At 39.3% G+C, this 18,839-nt stretch overlaps 1 protein-coding gene across 1 annotated transcript in view; it reads right to left on the reverse strand.

The window, feature by feature from the left end:
• The window catches only part of LOC105488300 (IQ motif containing GTPase activating protein 1), a 114,916-nt gene that overhangs the window by 55,997 nt on the left and 40,080 nt on the right, over positions 1 to 18,839 (reverse strand). The window contains exons 5-10 of the mRNA XM_071100664.1: positions 16,238 to 16,314; positions 9,894 to 9,961; positions 8,671 to 8,784; positions 7,620 to 7,798; positions 5,769 to 5,853; positions 524 to 687 (exon numbers count right to left, since the gene is read on the reverse strand). Coding sequence (XP_070956765.1) covers positions 524 to 687; positions 5,769 to 5,853; positions 7,620 to 7,798; positions 8,671 to 8,784; positions 9,894 to 9,961; positions 16,238 to 16,314 — 687 coding nt within the window. The remainder of the gene's footprint in view (positions 1 to 523; positions 688 to 5,768; positions 5,854 to 7,619; positions 7,799 to 8,670; positions 8,785 to 9,893; positions 9,962 to 16,237; positions 16,315 to 18,839) is intronic.

An 18,839-nucleotide genomic window follows, 5' to 3' on the forward strand; every position in this document is an offset into this window, starting at 1 on the left:
TACTTTGACCAATGTACGCTGGGTATTGGTAAAATGTATACTTGCCCTTATTTAGACAAAAAAGAAAGTCCCTCATGTTTGTTCTAAAAAAAAAAAACCCCACAAAATACAATACCACACCATCTACCCTGACTGCACAGTAAGTACCTTTCCAGTGTTGACTAGAGCAAACTAATGGGGTGCAGTTTTTTTTTAAGTGCAAATTCTGATGTAAGAATGCAAAAATATTCAGGTTTTCCCCAATGTCTTTTAGTTGGAGAGAGAGAGACAGCTGAAGTGAAGGAGTGGTTAGACTGGGGATGGGTGGGTACTGTCTATTTTAAAAGAGGATTCATAGCTCTAAAAGCAAAAGTGAGTTGAAGACAATGTGTATTTTACCTGAGGATTTTTTTAAACTAACTTATATGCAGAGGAAAAAGTTGTATTGTGGGAAAAAAAAAGGCAGCATATATATCTTTAAATGACAGCATGAGATTCAAATGGATATATACAAACTCTTGCAGCTTCAATCCAGACTGTTTACCTGTCTCTTCTGCTGTTTATCACTCAGGAGCTGCTTCAAGTACCAGTCACTATTCTGTTGCTGTAGTCCTCGAAGACCCAGGGCTGGTGACTGTAGAGCCTTGAACAAGGCCAGTGCATCTCCTTGTTCTAAAGCCAGGTCGATGTTTGCTAATGCAGAAAATGCTGAGGAAAAAAGGCAAAAGCTTATGAAAGGACTATGTGAACAGAACAGCCTAGAATAGTTTTCCTTCCCCAAAACCAATCTCAGTTCCAGATACGGAAATATAACTCAGAGAGCCTTTACTCTGTGGTTCTCAGAAGCATAAGATCTTCGGATTGGAAAAGAACCTTAGAGTCATCAAGTCCTGGGGTTCCCAACAAGCTGTTCATCGGATTTCATACAGATTCCTGGGCCACACTCCCAGCCCACTTAAAAACTTCCAAATGTAGACAGCTCAGCACCAATATGGAGCCAACAATCCAGACCAACATGATGCTTAAATTCCCTTAAAATGCCAAGTAGTTGTCCAGATTATACTTACAGACCGCCAAACAGGAGAAAGTATCTCCCATGGCCATTTACTATACCGTTGGACAATTTTGTTTCAAAAATATTTTTAAAGCTTCAACCCTAAAGTTCACACTGAATACATTCCACTGCCCCCCCATGACAGCAAATGCCTTACGAGCAGCCTTATTTTCTTTAACTATGTCTTACATACCATCAGTTTGAATCCTCTCATTACCCTGATACTTCCTGCACACACTCCACCCACAACAGTCAGTGCCCAGATATCAACGGTGATCCAACCTGTGCAGAGTGAAAGGGGCCATCTTCCCCCTCTCTACATTCTCTCTTCTAATCATAGAACCTGAGGTCACACAAGCTCTATAATACAATACATGACAATGAAAACCCAGATGTTCCTTCATCTGAAAATGATAATGAAGATAACTTCCCTCATAGGAATAGGTTTAAGATTAAATAAAATCATATACATAGAAGCACTTCATATACTGTAAAAAAACAAACAAACAAAAAACAAAACAAAACCAAAAAGGTCTTCTTAGCCTGAAAGACAGAATAAGGTAATTTCTGATTTCAGAAACGACAGCCACTAAGGAATCATAATTAGTTTATTACTTTCCATTTCCTTATTCTTTGAAGAGAAAATGCCTGTCCCTACCACCACTCACAGATAAACATCTGATTTTTATCCAAGTAGCAAAAAGAAATCAATAAAATACCAAAAATAAAAATATCTGGGGAATAGTAGTACTTATCAATTGCAAATGTTTTCATTAGTAAAAAACAAAATAAAATTAATAAGCTGTTACAAAGAAAATCAAAACAGCCCAAGGGAAAATAAAGTCTCAAACTAGAAAATGGGAAGTAGGGGCAATGAGGAGACTAGAACTACTAAAAAAAAAAAAGGGGGGGGGAGGGGAAGAAAAGGTTAAAACATTGGTATGGATGTGAGGTCTCACTGTAGGCTCCTAAGATACTGTTTATTTCTTCCTAGTATTTATACCCGTCATTCAACTGAGCACCAAACCAAGGTGGTGGCTTCTCAAGTCATGTCTGCAGGTCTACGTGGCTATTAGCCAACTAATTATCCATTCCTTCAATGATATTTACTGAGGATCTGCTATATGCTGCAAACATAATAGTGAAAAAACCAAATATCCTTATCCTCATGGAGCTTTCATAATAGCTAGAGACAGAAAATATAATCAATGTAGATAACAAACTAGACTTTCTCTAGGTATATAGCATAGAATCTTACAGTATCTCTCTACAAAAGCACCTAGTAAATTTTGCTTTTTCTAGAAGTGTATACATACTACTCAAATATGTAAATATTAAATGAATATCTATAAACATTTCTATTGCAAAGATAATAAAGTATGGAACATTACTTAAATACTTCCTCTCACTGAACTTTAGTTATATAACTCTAATTTTCCATATTCTACTTAACAAAAAATAAAAACTTTTTCTAATTTTTAACTGTTTGGCCTGTAGCTTTTTCCCGGGGCAGCATCAATGGCGTCATTGCTGTTTCCAATGCCCTAGGCAAAGAATCTCATCTATAATTACATTAATTCCTGGAACCTGAAGTCCCTATACCCTCCTGGCATCTAACTTTCCTTTGCCTCAGACTTTCTCTACAATTAGGAAAAGACTGTCCTTTCATAGGGAATTCTGCCTTATCCTCACCCTCTTATCTATCCTAAGGATCCCTGTGAAGATCCATGTACGCTGAAAACCTACTCAAACTTCTAGAGAGAAATCATCATTCCCTTCTTTATTCTATGACTACACTGCATGCACTCTTGGCACCTTGCTCTAATCAAGCTGCCCTAAAAGTACTCATTTGCATGTCTATCCTCCTGACTATACTGAAAGGTATTTGAGGGAATTTTTATTATTTTGCTCCTCTGACTACATAATAATAATATGAATAGGACATTTTAAGAACATATACATATTGTTATTTCCTTACATGTGCTCACCACTGATTCTTACATAATTAGCAAGGTAAAATTACAAAGGTTATAAAATACCAAACAGTAAGGTAGAGAAAAATCCCTTAGTAAAACAAAAAATATTTTATGTACTCTATGCAACAGGAAACATGCTGGACTTTCTTCTCACAGAGAACCAACCATAAGGACACTCCAGTTTATATTTGCTGACTTAAGAATTAATACAGATTCAGCACAAGATACCATCCACATTTGAATGGATTATTCTGCTCGGAAGGTCATTATCCTAAATGAACCCAAAGGCAGCAGAATACAAACAATGCTGGTCCATCTACTTGGGAGGCTGAGGCAGGAGAATCTCTTGAACCTGGGAGGCAGAGATTGCAGTGAGCCGAGATTGCGCCACTGCACTCCAGCCTGGATTCTGTTTCAAAAAACAAAAAATAAAAAATAACCCAAAAAACAAGAATGCTGGTCAGGACTTAGAACTCCAATCCTACGGAATTGGTAAAATCTTCTCTACTTATTAATATTAGTTCAAATGAGAAATTTGGTCCTCCAAATGAACAATTACTATTATTATTATTATGAGTATCTTGAGCAAAACAAGATTAAGCCTGGCCTAGCTGGTTGAAATCAAACCTTTTAGTTTTTTTAGTGAGTCTAAACCTATGATAGGAATTAGGAGCACTTCCAAAGAAGTAGAATATATAATCTCTACTTTAAGGAGTTTACAAAGACGTCAGAAGAACAAGCAATACAAGACAATACATAATTAAGTACAAATTTATAGGGATGAGCCTGTGTATGACACAGGAGATTTGAAAGTCAAGCATATTGAACTGTGATAGGCACCGAAGTGAAAATTGAACTGGATCTTGAATGATGGGTACAATTTGGATTAGGAAGAGATGAGGCATGAGGGCATTACAGTAGAGAGATTACATGACTAACAAAGTGATAATACTAATGTTCACTGAGTACTTACTAAATAGCTGGCCATTTACATACACTATCTCATATTATCTGCATAACAACTCTACTGCAGGTGCCCAATGTTACACAGCTTTTAACAGAGGAACAAGAGATCAAATACCAGGTCAGTACCACTTCACAGCCAGATTCTTTTTTTAAAAAAATTTAATTAATTAATTTTTTGAGACAGGGTCTCACTCTGTTGCCCAGCCTACAATGCAGTGGTGCGAACACAGCTCACTGCAGCCTCAACCTCCTGGGCTCAAGCGATCCTCCTGCTTCAGCCCCCAAGTAGCTGGGACTACAGGCGCATGTCACCATATCCAGCTAGTTTTTGTATTTTTTTTTAAAGATGGGGTTTTGCCACATTGCCCAGGATGGTCTCAAACTCCTAAGCTCAGGCAATCCACCTGCCTTGGCCTTCCAAAATGCCGGAATTGCCCGGCCCTGATTCTTTTTAAGTCATAAAATGTACAGAATGAGTATGGGAGGTAATTAGGCAAATGAGCTTCTACTGAGAGCTGTACGCATGAAATATTGCATAAAGAACTTCACTAGGCTAGGCATCTGCATTTTGTCTGGCAAGTATGAAGAAGTCATGGTGAGTTCTTTAGCAGAGTAGCGACAAAATGATAATTTCAATAAATTAATTTCCCCAAAGTAAAACACATATAAAAGTCAATATTAAAAGTATAATCTCAATTTTGTTTAAATATGTTTTGGAGGCTGGGCAAGGCAGCTCACGCCTGTAATCCCAGCACTTTGGGAGGCCAAGGTGGCAGGATCACTTGAGATCAGGATTTTGAGACCAACCTGGGCAACAGAGCGAGACTCTGTCTCTTCAAAAAAATTGTAAAAAGCAGCTGGGTGTGGCGGCGCATGACTGTAGTCCTAGTTACTAGGGAATGTGAAGCAGAAGGATGGCTTGGGCCCAGGAGTTTGAGGCTGCAGTAAACCATAATCGCAACTGCAGCCTAAGAAACAGAGTGTAACTCTGTCTCTTAAAGAAGAAAAATTTATATATATATACACACACACACATACACACACACACATGCAGACGCATTTTGAAGAACATACAAAAAAATGCCAGTAATGATTATTTCTAAGTGATGATTATTTCTAAGTGATGGAGTCTAATTTTTGTGGTTTATTGTTTAATATCTAGACAGTTTGCATTATTCTTTAAAGGAAAAACAAAACTATAATGTTACTTAAAAAAAATAAAAAAATAATTTTTTTTTTGAGACAGAGTCTCAGTGTTGTCCAGTCTGGAGTACAGTGACACCATCTCAGCTCACTGCAACCTGTGCCTCCCGGGTTCAAACGATTCTCCTGCCTCAGCCTCCCGAGTAGCTGGGACTACAGGCGCACGCCACCAAGCCCGGCTAATTTTTGTATTTTCGGTAGAGATGGGGTTTCACCATATTGGCTAGGCTGGTCTCAAACTCCTGACCTCAGGTGATCCACCCACCTTGGCCTCCCAAAGTGCTGGGATTAATCAGCCACTGCGCCTGGCCAGGAAAATAATTTTTAAAAGCATGTAATAGGGTGAAAGAGTGAAACTATAGCCAAAAAGACTACTATGACGCTACTGTCAGTGTAGGAACAAGGGGCTGACTGAAGATTTAAAACGGAGGAATAGAAACACAAAAGATTGTTAATAAGCAATTGCTGCTAAACAAATCCACTAATGTCTAAAGTAAGTAAATTAAACCATGTTGTAAGTCCCAGAATAGATCAACATTCACATTATATTATAATATCCCTTTAAGTGCCTGACTCAGGAACATACTTACTATTGACTTTGTTTACATTGCCTTGAATTTCAGCTTGCGTGAGCAGCTCCTCATAAACATCTCTTTCTCTCTCTGAGTTTTCTGTCTGAGGATGAGTAAAAAACATAATTAAGTTAGCCTAAGGTGTCTAAGAGGACCACATAAATACACCTGTGCTCCTCCTGCACACTACTAAGAATATGGGTGTAGCTTAAGATCCTTTATAAAGAACAAAGCAGGCACAGTAACTCATTCCTGTAATCCCAGTGCTTTGGAAGGCCAAGGCGGGAAGATGGCTTGAGGCCAAGAGTTTGAGATCAGCCTGGGCAACATAGCGAGACCCCATCTCTACAAATTTTTTTTTTTAAATTAGCCCAATGTGGTGGCACACTCCTGTAGTCCCAGCTACTCAGGAGGCTGTGACAGGAAGATTGCTCTGCCCAGAAGTTTAAGGCTGCAGTGAGTTATGACTGTACCACTGCATTCCAGTCTGGACGACAGAGTGAGACTTTTTTTTTTGAGACAGAGTCTCGCTCTGTCACCTAGGCTGGAGTGCAATGGCACGATCTTGGCTCACTACAAACTCCACCTCCTGGATTCATGTGATTCTCTTGCTTCAGCCTCCCAAGTAGCTGAGACTACAGGCATGCACCATCAGGCCCAGCTAATTTTTTTGGTATTTTTAGTAAAGAAGGGGTTTCACCACATTAGCCAGGCTGGTCTCGAATTCCTAACCTCAAGTGATCGGCCTGCCTTGGCCTCCCAAAGTGCTGGGATTAGAGGCAGCACATCCTTGCCTCAGATCTGAGCAGAATGGGCACATACAGATCCACGATCCTGGAGTCTCACTGGTGACATACGCAGGGGCATGGCAGCAGCTACTTGCCTGCAGGCTAGTTTGGCACCTAACTGGGAAACTGAAATCCCTGCTCTACGATAAGAGATACAAAGAATGTTCTGAGAGCAGGGTTGTTTTCGTTTTGTCATCAACCACTAATTTTAACAAGGGGTGGATAAATTTGTGTGAAGCTTCTTTTTTTTTTTTTTCGAGACAGAGTCACGCTCTGTTTCCCAGCTGGTGTGATCTTGGCTTACTGCAGCCTCCACCTCCCAGGTTCAAGCGATTCTCCTGACTCAGTCTCCCAAGTAGCTGGGATTACAGGAGCCCAGCACAACGCTGGGCCAATTTTTGGACTTTCAGTACAGATGGGATTTTGCCATATTGGCCAGGCTGGTCTCAAACTCCTGACTTCAGGTGTTCCGCCTACCTTGGCGTCCCAAAGTGCTGGGAGTACACGCATTAGCCACCATGACCAGCCTGTGTGAAGTCTTAAATGGGATTCCTAGATTCAGTTTTTCCAAGTCAGAATCATTTAACGAACTTCTACATACCCCTAACAATTGTACACAAACATTTTACCCCAAAGAATCTGGGAAAGAGGAAAGACTATGTTAATATTTAGAGATAATCTTTCCAAAGGGCACTACTAATTTTAATGGCTACACTCCAGAATTTTATTTACATAAAATTCAAGAAGTAGAGGTCAATATGGAGTCTCACACCAAAAGATTAGACACTGCATCATTCCATTTTTAAAAAAGGTAAATGGCAGCAACAGAAAACAGACTGGTAGTTGCCTGGGCTCAGGGGTGTGGGTGAGGTAGAAACTGACTGCGAAAGTACACTAAGGAACTTTCTGGGGTGATGGTTAAATGATCACATATATTTGTCAAAACTCAAACTGTATATTTAAAATTCGGTGAATTTTGCTGTGTGTAAATTGCATCTCAATAAAATTGATGTTTAAACTGGAGCCATATCAAATGATGGAATAACAAATTAATTAGAAAGAATAGATGTTGCATTTTTACCCTGTTTTTAGCATTTGTCATTTTGTCCTGCTTAGCCTGGTAAAGTACATCCTGGTAAGTGGATGCCAAGGGCTCTTCAAGATTTACAAGCATGGCATTGGGATTTTTCAAAGCTGCAAATGTGTCGGCTGGAATTCTATGGTCAATAGCTTCATTAATAGCAATAACAGCAGCATGTACTAAAAAAACAAAAACAAAAACACTGAGATTATATAGATTAAAGGATGTATATCACAATAGAAAGCAACACTGCACCCCCCCATTAGAGACAGAGGCTCCTTTTCACAGAGAAATAACAACTGGAGTTCAAAGACTGGCTCCCTGGGCCCTATGAGCCTACCCTCTTCCTTACGGTATACAAAGCCACAGCTGCATCTGTGATCCATGTTTGGGATGATGAATTTGGAATCTCACAGAGAAATACTCATAAGAGAGCCTTGCAAGGAGCACTTGCTCTGGAGGTATTTGCCTTAATTACCGAGTAAACACCATAAAACAATAAGAAACTCAATGAGCCACGGAAATGTAGGACTTCCTTTCTTTTTTTCTTTTGTTTTTTTTGAGACAGAGTTTTGCTCTCTTGTTGCCCAGTCTGGAGTGCAATGGTGCTATCTCGGCTTACTGCAACCTCCGCCTCTTGGGTTCAAGTGATTCTCTTGCCTCAGCCTCCCAAGCAGCTGGGATTACAGGCACGCGCCACCACGCCTGGCTAATTTTTGTCTTTTTAGTAGAGATGGGGTTTCATCATGGCCAGGCTGGTCTTGAACTCCTGACCTCAGGTGATCCACCCGCCTTGGCCTCCCAGCTGCTAGGATTACAGGCGTGAGCCACTGTGTCCAGTCAGGACTTCCTTTCTAAATGCTTTCACTTTAATCAGAATTAATCATGTATTTCCAAATAACAACGGCATGGAAGACTGTGTTTACAACTACATCTATGGACTTAAACTTGCTAGCAAGATTCACAATGTCCTAGATCATCACTATAGAATTAATTATTGGAAATGGTGGCAACAATCTCAGTTGAACCCATGAGATTTCTCTCTTCTTACATGCGGCTTCATCCACTGACAGTTCATTAGCCAGGATGCCCCCAATCTTGCTAAATGCAGGCATTTGGATGCCATACTTCTCCAACTCAGTCTTCATGTTGTTGATTTCTTCTTCTACAGGAGGGAATTAATACTCAGTCAATCAAGCTAGGCACCTTTCCATAACCAAGAGAAAGAAACATACTCCTCAACTATGCAATGGGATTAAATGGCATTTACCTTTTAGGGTGTTATAAAGATATAAAGATAAAATGTATGGAAAGCACTTAACACAGTAACTGGCATATAAAATGCAGTCAAACATTATTATTATCAAGGGCATCAAACATAACTATAAAGTGAGCCGGTCCTACAGGAAATAGTTGTTCAGAATTGCTACTTGTGGCATTTCCTACAACGAACTTATAAATGGAACAGCTTTAATGTGAGCTCAACAATAAGTGAATCACAAACTAAGTCAGTTATCTCAGTCTTTACAATCCAAATCATTAGCTGCTATTCAACAATTTCATTTCTAAGGCAGAAAGCCAAATGATAAAGAAAACATGTAAGGTCTGGCCCTTTCCCCAGGTCTGGTGAATAACTTCCCTGGAAGGAAAAAATATCACGGACAAAAAATTTCTTACCAAGTTTTAAACTTTCAAGCCTACAAAACAATCACCACTTTGAAAGACTTGAATCTATCTTACCCTTAAACAATATTACCACTGCCCTTTTTCTCCCTAATCCCTCATCTCTTCAAGCATCTGGCTATAGCAAATACACATAGAAACACCCATCCAAATAAGCTTAAACTTTAAAATTACTAAATTGGCATCTTTGTGTCATCTCACTCCCCACTCTCCCTCTTGCTTTGCCCACAACAGATGCTTACTGGAATGGAAAGGCAAAGATAGTTATAAAGCTTTTTTCAACATACTCAAACATTTAATGTTATGTGTTAACATTATTATATGTTTTATATATGTTAATGTTATCCCCAATTTATATACAAGAAAACTGAGACTCACTAATCATGTTCACATTATAAGTGAGAGAACAGAGCTTGAAATTCCAAGTTTAGTGTTCTTTACCCCACATTAGAGAAGCAAGTTATTAATATTTCTTTCACCTCCACTGCCAGAGTATTTTTAAAGCCTTAGGTCTTTAAAATTGGTACTGCTGGCTCTCCAGGCTATTTCCACGTAATTCAAGCATTTCCTGCCAAGTCTGTAACTCCTTACCTGTGAAGTCAACCTTTCCATATAGGTCTTGAATTTGAGGAGCCAGGCCTAGCTTGAACAGGTACAAACTAGAAGATACAATATGCAAAAGGTTAGGCCTCCCAGCAGTGCCTAGCTGCCACCCTTAAAAGGGGAAAATCAGCATGAAGAATAAAATAGAAGCATTCTGAACACTGAGACTCCCAGTACCTACAACAGTCTCCTTTGTAGTTACAATACTCTATTTACCTCAGAGTGTTTTATTTTAGTTTAAATGACAGCATTGTCCTAAAAAGTCACATAACACAATGCAAAGAGCACTGGACTGGGAGAAATCAGTAGGCACAAATTCAAGTCCCGCTTCTGGCACAAAGTCAATGTACAATTAGATGTTAATGGCCAGGCACAATGGCTCATGCCTGTAATCCCAGCACTTTGGGAGGCTGAGGTGGGCAGATCACCTGAGGTCGGGAGCTTGAGACCACAGCCTGGCCAACATGGCAAAACTCCGTCTCTACCAAAAATACAAAAATTAGCCAGGCGTGGTGGCATGTGCCTATAATCCCAGCTATTCAGGAGGCTGAGGCAGGAGAATCGCTTGAACCTGGGAGGCAAAGGCTGCAGTGAGCCAAGACTGCACCACTGTACTCCAGCCTGGGCAACAGTGCGAGACTCCGTCTCAAAAAAGAAAAAAAGATGTTAACATTAATGTTAATGTAATTAATAGTGAAGTGTCTCTTCATTTGTTTGCTTTCCTGTAATCAGTAAGTTTTAAATAATAAGACATCTTAGAAAAGCTTCATAAAAATGATTCAGATGGCAAATCTTACTTAAACTGAATTCATATTACTGATGGAAAAGTTTAATCCAGGTAATTTAACAGTTTTAGATAAATAGTATTTTATATATTTTTACTTTTTAAGTATCAGGTTGGTAAAAATTATTTTTACTTTTTAAACTTAAAAAAAAAAAATCACTTAGACTCTAAGCTTCACGCAAGCAGGGACAATACAGGGCTCATTCACTAATGTCTACCCAGAGCCTAGCATATATTAATAAATGTTAATCAATATTTGACAGATGAATGGACAGATAAATCAATGTCCATAAGCCTGTGTTAAGTGGATTCTAAAGCCCTAGCTGACTGGAACCAACAAATTAGAAGAGATCAGAAGGGTACTTCACAGATACTGACAAAAGCAAGAAATCGACAGTTTAAAGTAAGCAGGGAAATAAGAAATATATAAAAAATAAATCATAGAAACTTGTGGTATACAGTTTTTGTAAATAATCTATAAACTCAGTATCATCTAAATACAAACATGCATCATGTACACTGCAATCACAGAACTGATCAAAATTTAAATTGTATATAATAAACCCAAATGTATAACAGAAAAACAAAAAAAAATCAAGTATTCTCAAAACACACTAGACTTTATGCATCCACAGAAGCTAATCATTTTCTCAGAGAAGTGCAAGTATAAGACGTATGTATATGATTAAATGCTTTTCTTTCAGGTAAAACACTCAAGATGGATATATAAAGCTCCTCTCTCAGAAGATTTTAAATGTATTCAAAAAATTCTCCAGACTGGGTGTAGCGGCTCACGCCTGTAATTCCAGTACTTTGAGAAGGAGAGGCAGGAGGATCGCTTGAGGTCAGGAATTCAAAACAGCTTGAGCAACATAGCAAGACCTTGTCTCTACAAAAAAAATTTTTTTTAATTTGCCAGGTATGGTGGTGCATGCCTGCAGTCCTAGCTATTTGGGAGGCTAAGGCAGGAGGATAGCTTTCACCTTGGAGGTTGTTACAATGAGTCAAGATCACACCTCTGTGTTCCAGCCTAAGCAAAAGAGTAAGACCCTGCCTCTTTAAAAAAGAAATTCCAAAGTAAAATAACTAATAACTTTCTATACATGTAATATGTTCCCTTATATATTTTTCTCACTAATACATCACACCTGCATTCTTAATTGCGAGAATATTTTTCTCCAAGAATTTCTTTCTCATTTATTCCTACTTGGAAATAGGGAACAAGAAATTTTAAGAAAGTTCAAGAATGTTGCAGATATGGTTTGGGTCTGTGCCCCTGTCCAAATCTCATGTCAAATTGTAATCCCCAAGTGGGGGCCTGGTGAGAGGTGACTGGATCAATGGGGGCAGATTTCCCCCTTGCTGCTGTTCTCCTAACAGTGAGTGAGTTATCGCTAGATTTGGTTGTTTAAAAGTATGTAAGCACCTCCCCACCTCTCTCTTCCTCTTGTTCCTGCAATGTGAGATGTGACTGTTTCCTCTTTGTCTTCTGCCATGATTGTAAGTTTCCTAAGGTCTCTCCAGCCATGCTTCCTGTAGAAGCTGTGGAACCTTAAGCCAATTAAACTCTTTTCTTTATGAATTACCCAGTCTCAGGTATTTCTTTATGGCAGTACGAGAACGGACTAATACAGTTGCTTTCACAGTACCAAGAACACTAAATTAGCTTTTAATGTCTTTCAATGGTAAATTAAAGGTGCTACAACCATATCACTGGCTGACATAAAAAGTAGACATGGGCACCATCTTTCTTTTAACTCTCTTTAATTATTACAAGTATTTTATGGCGATACTGGAGCTATGAATGGATTCAAAATGGCCAGTTAAGTCCTCTTACCCACAATCAAAAGTACTTAGCTTCACACTGAAACTTATAAACCCTAATGGTGAACAGCACTTTCCCATCTTTGTTCCTGCTCTCCCATGCCTACTTCCACAAATACACTGTTAGGCACCTATAATGGGTCAGCCTGTAACTGCGCTTAAGATTTATTTTTCGGCCGGGCGCGGTGGCTCAAGCCTGTAATCCCAGCACTTTGGGAGGCCGAGACGGGTGGATCACGAGGTCAGGAGATCGAGACCATCCTGGCTAACACGGTGAAACCCCATCTCTACTTAAAAAAAATACAAAAGGCCGGGCGCGGTGGCTCAAGCCTGTAATCCCAGCACTTTGGGAGGCCGAGACGGGTGGATCACGAGGTCAGGAGATCGAGACCATCCTGGCGAACACAGTGAAACCCCGTCTCTACTAAAAAATACAAAAAACTAGCCGGGCGAGATGGCGGGCGCCTGTAATCCCAGTTACTTGGGAGGCTGAGGCAGGAGAATGGCATAAACCCCGGAGGCGGAGCTTGCAGTGAGCTGAGATCCAGCCACTGCACTCCAGCCCGGGCGACAGAGCGAGACTCCGTCTCAAAAAAAAAAAAATACAAAAAACTAACCAGGCGAGGTGCCAGGCACCTGTAGTCCCAGCTACTCGGGAGGCTGAGGCAGGAGAATGGCATAAACCCGGAAGGTGGAGCTTGCAGTGAGCTGAGATCCGGCTACTGCACTCCAGCCTGGGTGACAGAGCGAGACTCTGTCTCAAAAAAAAAAAAAAAAAGATTTATTTTTCTTATTTTCTACTTAAGCTGAACTTTGTAGCAATGGGCAGAAGGAAGCTGTGTTAACCTATCTGGATTCTAACTATCTTTTCTGTGAATGGTGAGTAACCTAGAAGTCACTATGTCAATCTCAAAGATGATTAATAAAGACCCTGGAACACAGCAGGTGATTAGGAAACAGAATCTACTATAGGCCCACAGTCCCTTATCCAAATTCTTGGAGCCAGATATATTTGAATGTTGAATTTCTCAGATATTAGAAAGTGTATTTCTATTTACAGTGTATATGGTATTATAAAGTATCCCCAGCAAGCCCTGGGGCAGCATCCTCAATCCAATACATTACTTTCTGCAGAGAAACACACAAACATAATCATACTAAGGAGACAAATGAGCTTACACCAAACTTAAAATCAATTTTCAGATAATTTAGGGTTTTAATTTAGGATAAGAGATTATGGACCTGTTTAACCCCAAAATCAGTTATTAGAATAACAAAACGGGGAAACAGGAAGTATACAAGTATTTTGAGAATGGAAAACTGGGGTCTTATCTAAGAGTGGAATGTTATCTACAAAAGTAATATAGTATGATTAAAGCACAGTGACTATCTCTGGAATAATGCCAATCAAGACTTCAGAGGGGGAAAAAAAAAAACGGCAAGCAGGGAGGAGACAGACAGTTAGTACTTTTCTGTCACTGTTGATCCAAAGAAGATGGAGCCTTATCCAATACAGTGAGGTGAGGAACCTGCTTTGAACATGGTTGTGTTTTGTGGTAAAAGAAGAAACTCTCAGCAACTATAAATACTTCCTACATATTATCAAATGTTGCCAATCCACCCTTCAGGAAAAACACCATTAAAACAAACAAACAAACCATAAATCACAAAACACACCACTCTATATATACTTTCTAAGCACAGACTGCATATTCAAGAGAAATGGAAAACAATAGCAGACTTCCTTTCTTTCTCTTTCTGACTCTACCACTAGGAAGGCATAGTTAATTCTTTAGCCTCTACTACACAGAATTTGAGGGCCTGGAACCCAGGTTACACTGCAAGAGTAGTGGCTACACAACTAGCAGAGAGGAATTCTGCTTCCATGTTCAGATATCCATCGCAGGTACAGCCTTCACAAGATTATCAACATAGACAAATCTCATGCAACACTAAGTAAAACACAATACTCAGAATTAATGTGATCTGGACTCAGACACACATATTTGGTAATGTTTTGTTTTGTTTTTTAGAGACAGAGTCTTGCTCTGTCGCCCAGCCTGGAGTGCAGTAGCACAATCATAGCTCACTGCAGCCTCAAACTCCTGGGCTTACGTGATCCTCCCACCTCAGCCTCCAGGGTAGCTAGGACTGCAAGCGTATGCCACCATGCCCAGCCAATGTTTTGTTTCTTGTAGAAATGGGGTCTTGCTACGTTGCTCAGGTTGGTCTTTAACCCCTGGCTTCAAGCAAACCTCTCGCTTTGGTCTCCCAAAGCACTGGGATTACAGGTGTGAGCCACTGTACCTACCCAGCCTCAGACACGTATTTGAAATTGCTACATTCTCAACACGAGATTCACTAGTTCTCAGCTATATTCATTCTTTTGTATGTTTCACACTGATTCCAATGATACCACAGATCTAGTACATGTTTGATCAAGAAACGAGACAACAGTCTTCTTATAGATCAGTATTATATACCTACTCCAATGTAATTAACACTTAGCAAGCACACATAGATGATGCTATGTAAGTGCAGCCCAAGCAAAAATCTGACTCATGTCCCACTTGCTCTGCCACCATCTCCTTTAGTCCTGTGGCCACCAAGTAAATCTGCTAAAATACTACACTACTGTACCACAGGTTGAGTATACCAAATCTAAAAATCCAAAATCCAAAATGCTCCAAAACCTAAAAATTTTTGAGCACCAACATGACCCTCAAAGGAAATGCTATAATTGGAGCATTCTGCATTTCAGATTTGGCATGCTCAACTGGTAAGTATAATGCAAATACTTCAAAATCCAAAACACTTCTGGTCCCAAGCATTTCAGATAAGGAACCTGTTCTGTATTTAACCTGTATAAGCATCTACTACTAACCATCCCACTATCCTTCCAGACTTGTATCTTTTCCTTCCAATTTAATTTAGGATTCTGGGGACCTCAAAATTAAGCCACATTCCAAATTTACCATGACATTATGGGAAAAAAATATATTTTGTATCATTTCCTACTATCATGTTTGTGTTGGTATAAAAAGTATTATTATTATTATTATTATTATTATTATTATTGGAGATGGAGTTTCGCTCTTGTTGCCCAGGCTGGAGTGCAATGGTGCAATCTTGGCTCACTGCAACCTCTGCCTCCCGGGTTCAAGCAATTCTCCTGCCTCAGCCTCCCGAGTAACTGGGATTATAGGCACCCAACCACCAATGCCCAGCTAATTTTTTGTATTTTTAGTAGACACGGGGTTTTGCTATGTTGTCCAGGCTGGTCTCGAACTCCTGACCTCAGGCGATCCACCCGCCTCGGACTCCCAAAGTGTTGGGATTACAGGCGTGAGCCACCGCACCTGGCTTGTAAAAATTATTGAATGAATGAACAAATGGCTTAACGATGGCAAGGACCTAGATAATTAAATAAGAGACTGCACTCCAAGTGAAGGCATAGTTCACAGAAACACTAGATCAATTATGGAAGATACCATGTTTTTAGAACAAAATTATCTGCTATTAAATAAATAAATCCTTTCTCGGTACTCCGTAGAAAAACACAGCTGTTTCTCACCATTTTGTTCGGATAACAGTATTTTATCCTATTTGGAACTTTTGAAACTAATGAAAAAACTTTTTCATTCTTACCTCAAGCATAAAAAACTACACACTCAATTCAGATGTTATTCATAATTTCCTTATTTTGCCAAGAAAATTTGATTACCTGAGTGCATGGATACAGTAGATACATCTTGGCATGTTCTTTCGATCATAGATATCCGTAGTTTCTGGGTAAAAAATCTAGGGAGAAATAAAAGAAATAGAGTAAGGTATCCATTCACTGTGTTCATTTGACATTCACCAATCATCAATAATACAAATCAAACAATGGACGGTTAGAAAACATCAGTGGCATTCAGTAAATAATTTCATTAGGGTGAATAGACATTTCATCATCAGAATTGCAAGGAATGAAATGCTGTAATACAGAAGAAAAAGTACTACTTGGAAAATCTTTATTTGGTCAACCCACTGAATTTCATTAGGTGTGAGAAGGTGATTTACTTATTTCAGACCCAGACACAGGCATATGAAGACCAAGTTCTAGTCCAGTTTAAATCACTGGACTGATCTGAGTATGAGGCTTTCAGAACCACAATGCTCCTAGTTACTATCTACCATGCCTAGATGGAGAAACAACTCAACAATGAACATTTACTAAGTGCTTTAGTTTGTGCAACCTGCTACACTTAGACATTGAAAAAACTATAAAATATTAAAATGTGTTTAATGCTTGGGAGAAATGGGAAGCTACACAGATGAAGTAGCTAGAATAGAGCATGTATAAGGGAATTTGGAAGACAAGTACTTTTCCATGGTAGCACTTACCAAGATCAATCATTTGTGTTTATCTGTTTGGCTACTCCAACAGACTATAAGCCACATGAAGGCAGGGCTAGATCTATGTTATTTATTCACTGCCATATCTTTGATATCAAGCCCAGAGCCAGCGTCATGGAGCTCTAAAGTTAGTGAATGACGTAGGATAAGAACAGAATAGATTTAGACTGGGAATAGCCTTGAATTTCAAGACCTATTGTCACAGTCGTGTGGCACCATACAATTCAATCTGTAATTTAGGGAAATAAGGGGTGACAGTGGTTTGGATAAGCAAAAGACTGAATAATGAGGTGAGAAGAATTTGGATAAGCAATAAAGGCCTATATTAAGACTGTGAAATCATAAACTAAAGAAATGAGTGAATCATGATAGAGAGCAAAAGGCCTTCCAAACAAGAGAAATAGCCAGAATAAATAAAGCAGAAATAATTATGATGTGAGACAGTAAGGCAATATACCCTATTGTTTTTTAAAATCTACAGAATACATTCTAGAAAATAACAGAAAAATAAGGTTGGATAGGTAGGATAAAATCAGATGATTATGAGCAACTTAAAGTCAGACAAGTCTGAACTTGATAAGCAGGACATAAAGTGGCAGCCTAGCTTTGGAGCTAAGGATAAAAATAGAGCCCTGGGGAGATCTGACTGGAGACAGGACATAGCGTATGTTGAATAATGGGAGACGAGCTGGGGAGGTAGGCTGGGAGGTTGTTGTTAACAGTGGATGGATAAAAGAGGTATTTCAAATAAATGGAGTAGCGGGAATGACCACATTTAGAAGTTCAAAGTATCTCCAAGGTTTTGAGACTGGATGACTGGGAAAATGATGACATGGTACCATTTATTATAGAGGAAGGGAAGTTCAGTTGGGGGAAAGGTAGATTTAGTTTTAGATATGAAAAATTCTAGGTGACAGGAAGCTATCCAAGGAGAAATATCCAGCAGCCAACTGAAGATACTATGTTTATCTTATGTCAGCAAGTCTTGAGAATAAAGGAAACCATGAAAATGGGAAAATGTATCTAACAAGGATTGCATCTTAAAGAATGTCCATCATGGCTGGGCGCGGTGGCTCAAGCCTGTAATCCCAGCACTTTGGGAGGCCGAGACGGGCGGATCACGAGGTCAGGAGATGGAGACCATCCTGGCTAACACGGTGAAACACCGTCTCTACTAAAAAAAAAAATACAAAAAGCTAGCCGGGCGAGGTGGCGGGCGCCTGTAGTCCCAGCTACTCGGGAGGCTGAGGCAGGAGAATGGCGGGAACCCGGGAGGCGGAGCTTGCAGTGAGCTGAGATCCGGCCACTGCACTCCAGCCTGGGTGACAGAGCGAGACTCCGTCTCAAAAAAAAAAAAAAAAAAAAAAAAAAAGAATGTCCATCACTAGAACACGGAAGGTAGAATAATTAAAGAAAACAGGACGAGTTGAGCAGATTAAAAACAATTTTAAAAATCAAACTAAGAAATATCTCAGGGAAAAGGCAGCCAACAGTACCAATTATAATGAAGAGTCAAAAAGGATAAGAACCAAAAAATTACTGCATTAAGTTTCTATAACAGGCCAGCATGTACCACATAAAGAGATTAGAAAAGACATCCCGATAAACACCATATATGTACTGTCAATTACGTATTATACATTATATTAAGGACAACAATACATTTTTAGGTTATCATTAGTTCTTATTACTCAGAAGTCTTCTGGGCCTAAATGTAGGGTGGACAATTCAAGGTTTACAGCCATGATTATCAAGTTGTCCCTGAAAGCCTTTAATACATTCTATATTTGTTCCAATTGTAGTCCAGGACAATATACTACTGTTAGTAATCCAAAAAAGGTAATAAAATTACATCATTAAAAAAGCATCTCATAGTAACAATACTACTAGCAATAGAAAATATTAACAAAGCTCTTAGTACTATT

Source organism: Macaca nemestrina, chromosome 7 (genome assembly GCF_043159975.1).
Source record: "Macaca nemestrina isolate mMacNem1 chromosome 7, mMacNem.hap1, whole genome shotgun sequence".
NCBI lineage: Eukaryota > Metazoa > Chordata > Mammalia > Primates > Cercopithecidae > Macaca > Macaca nemestrina.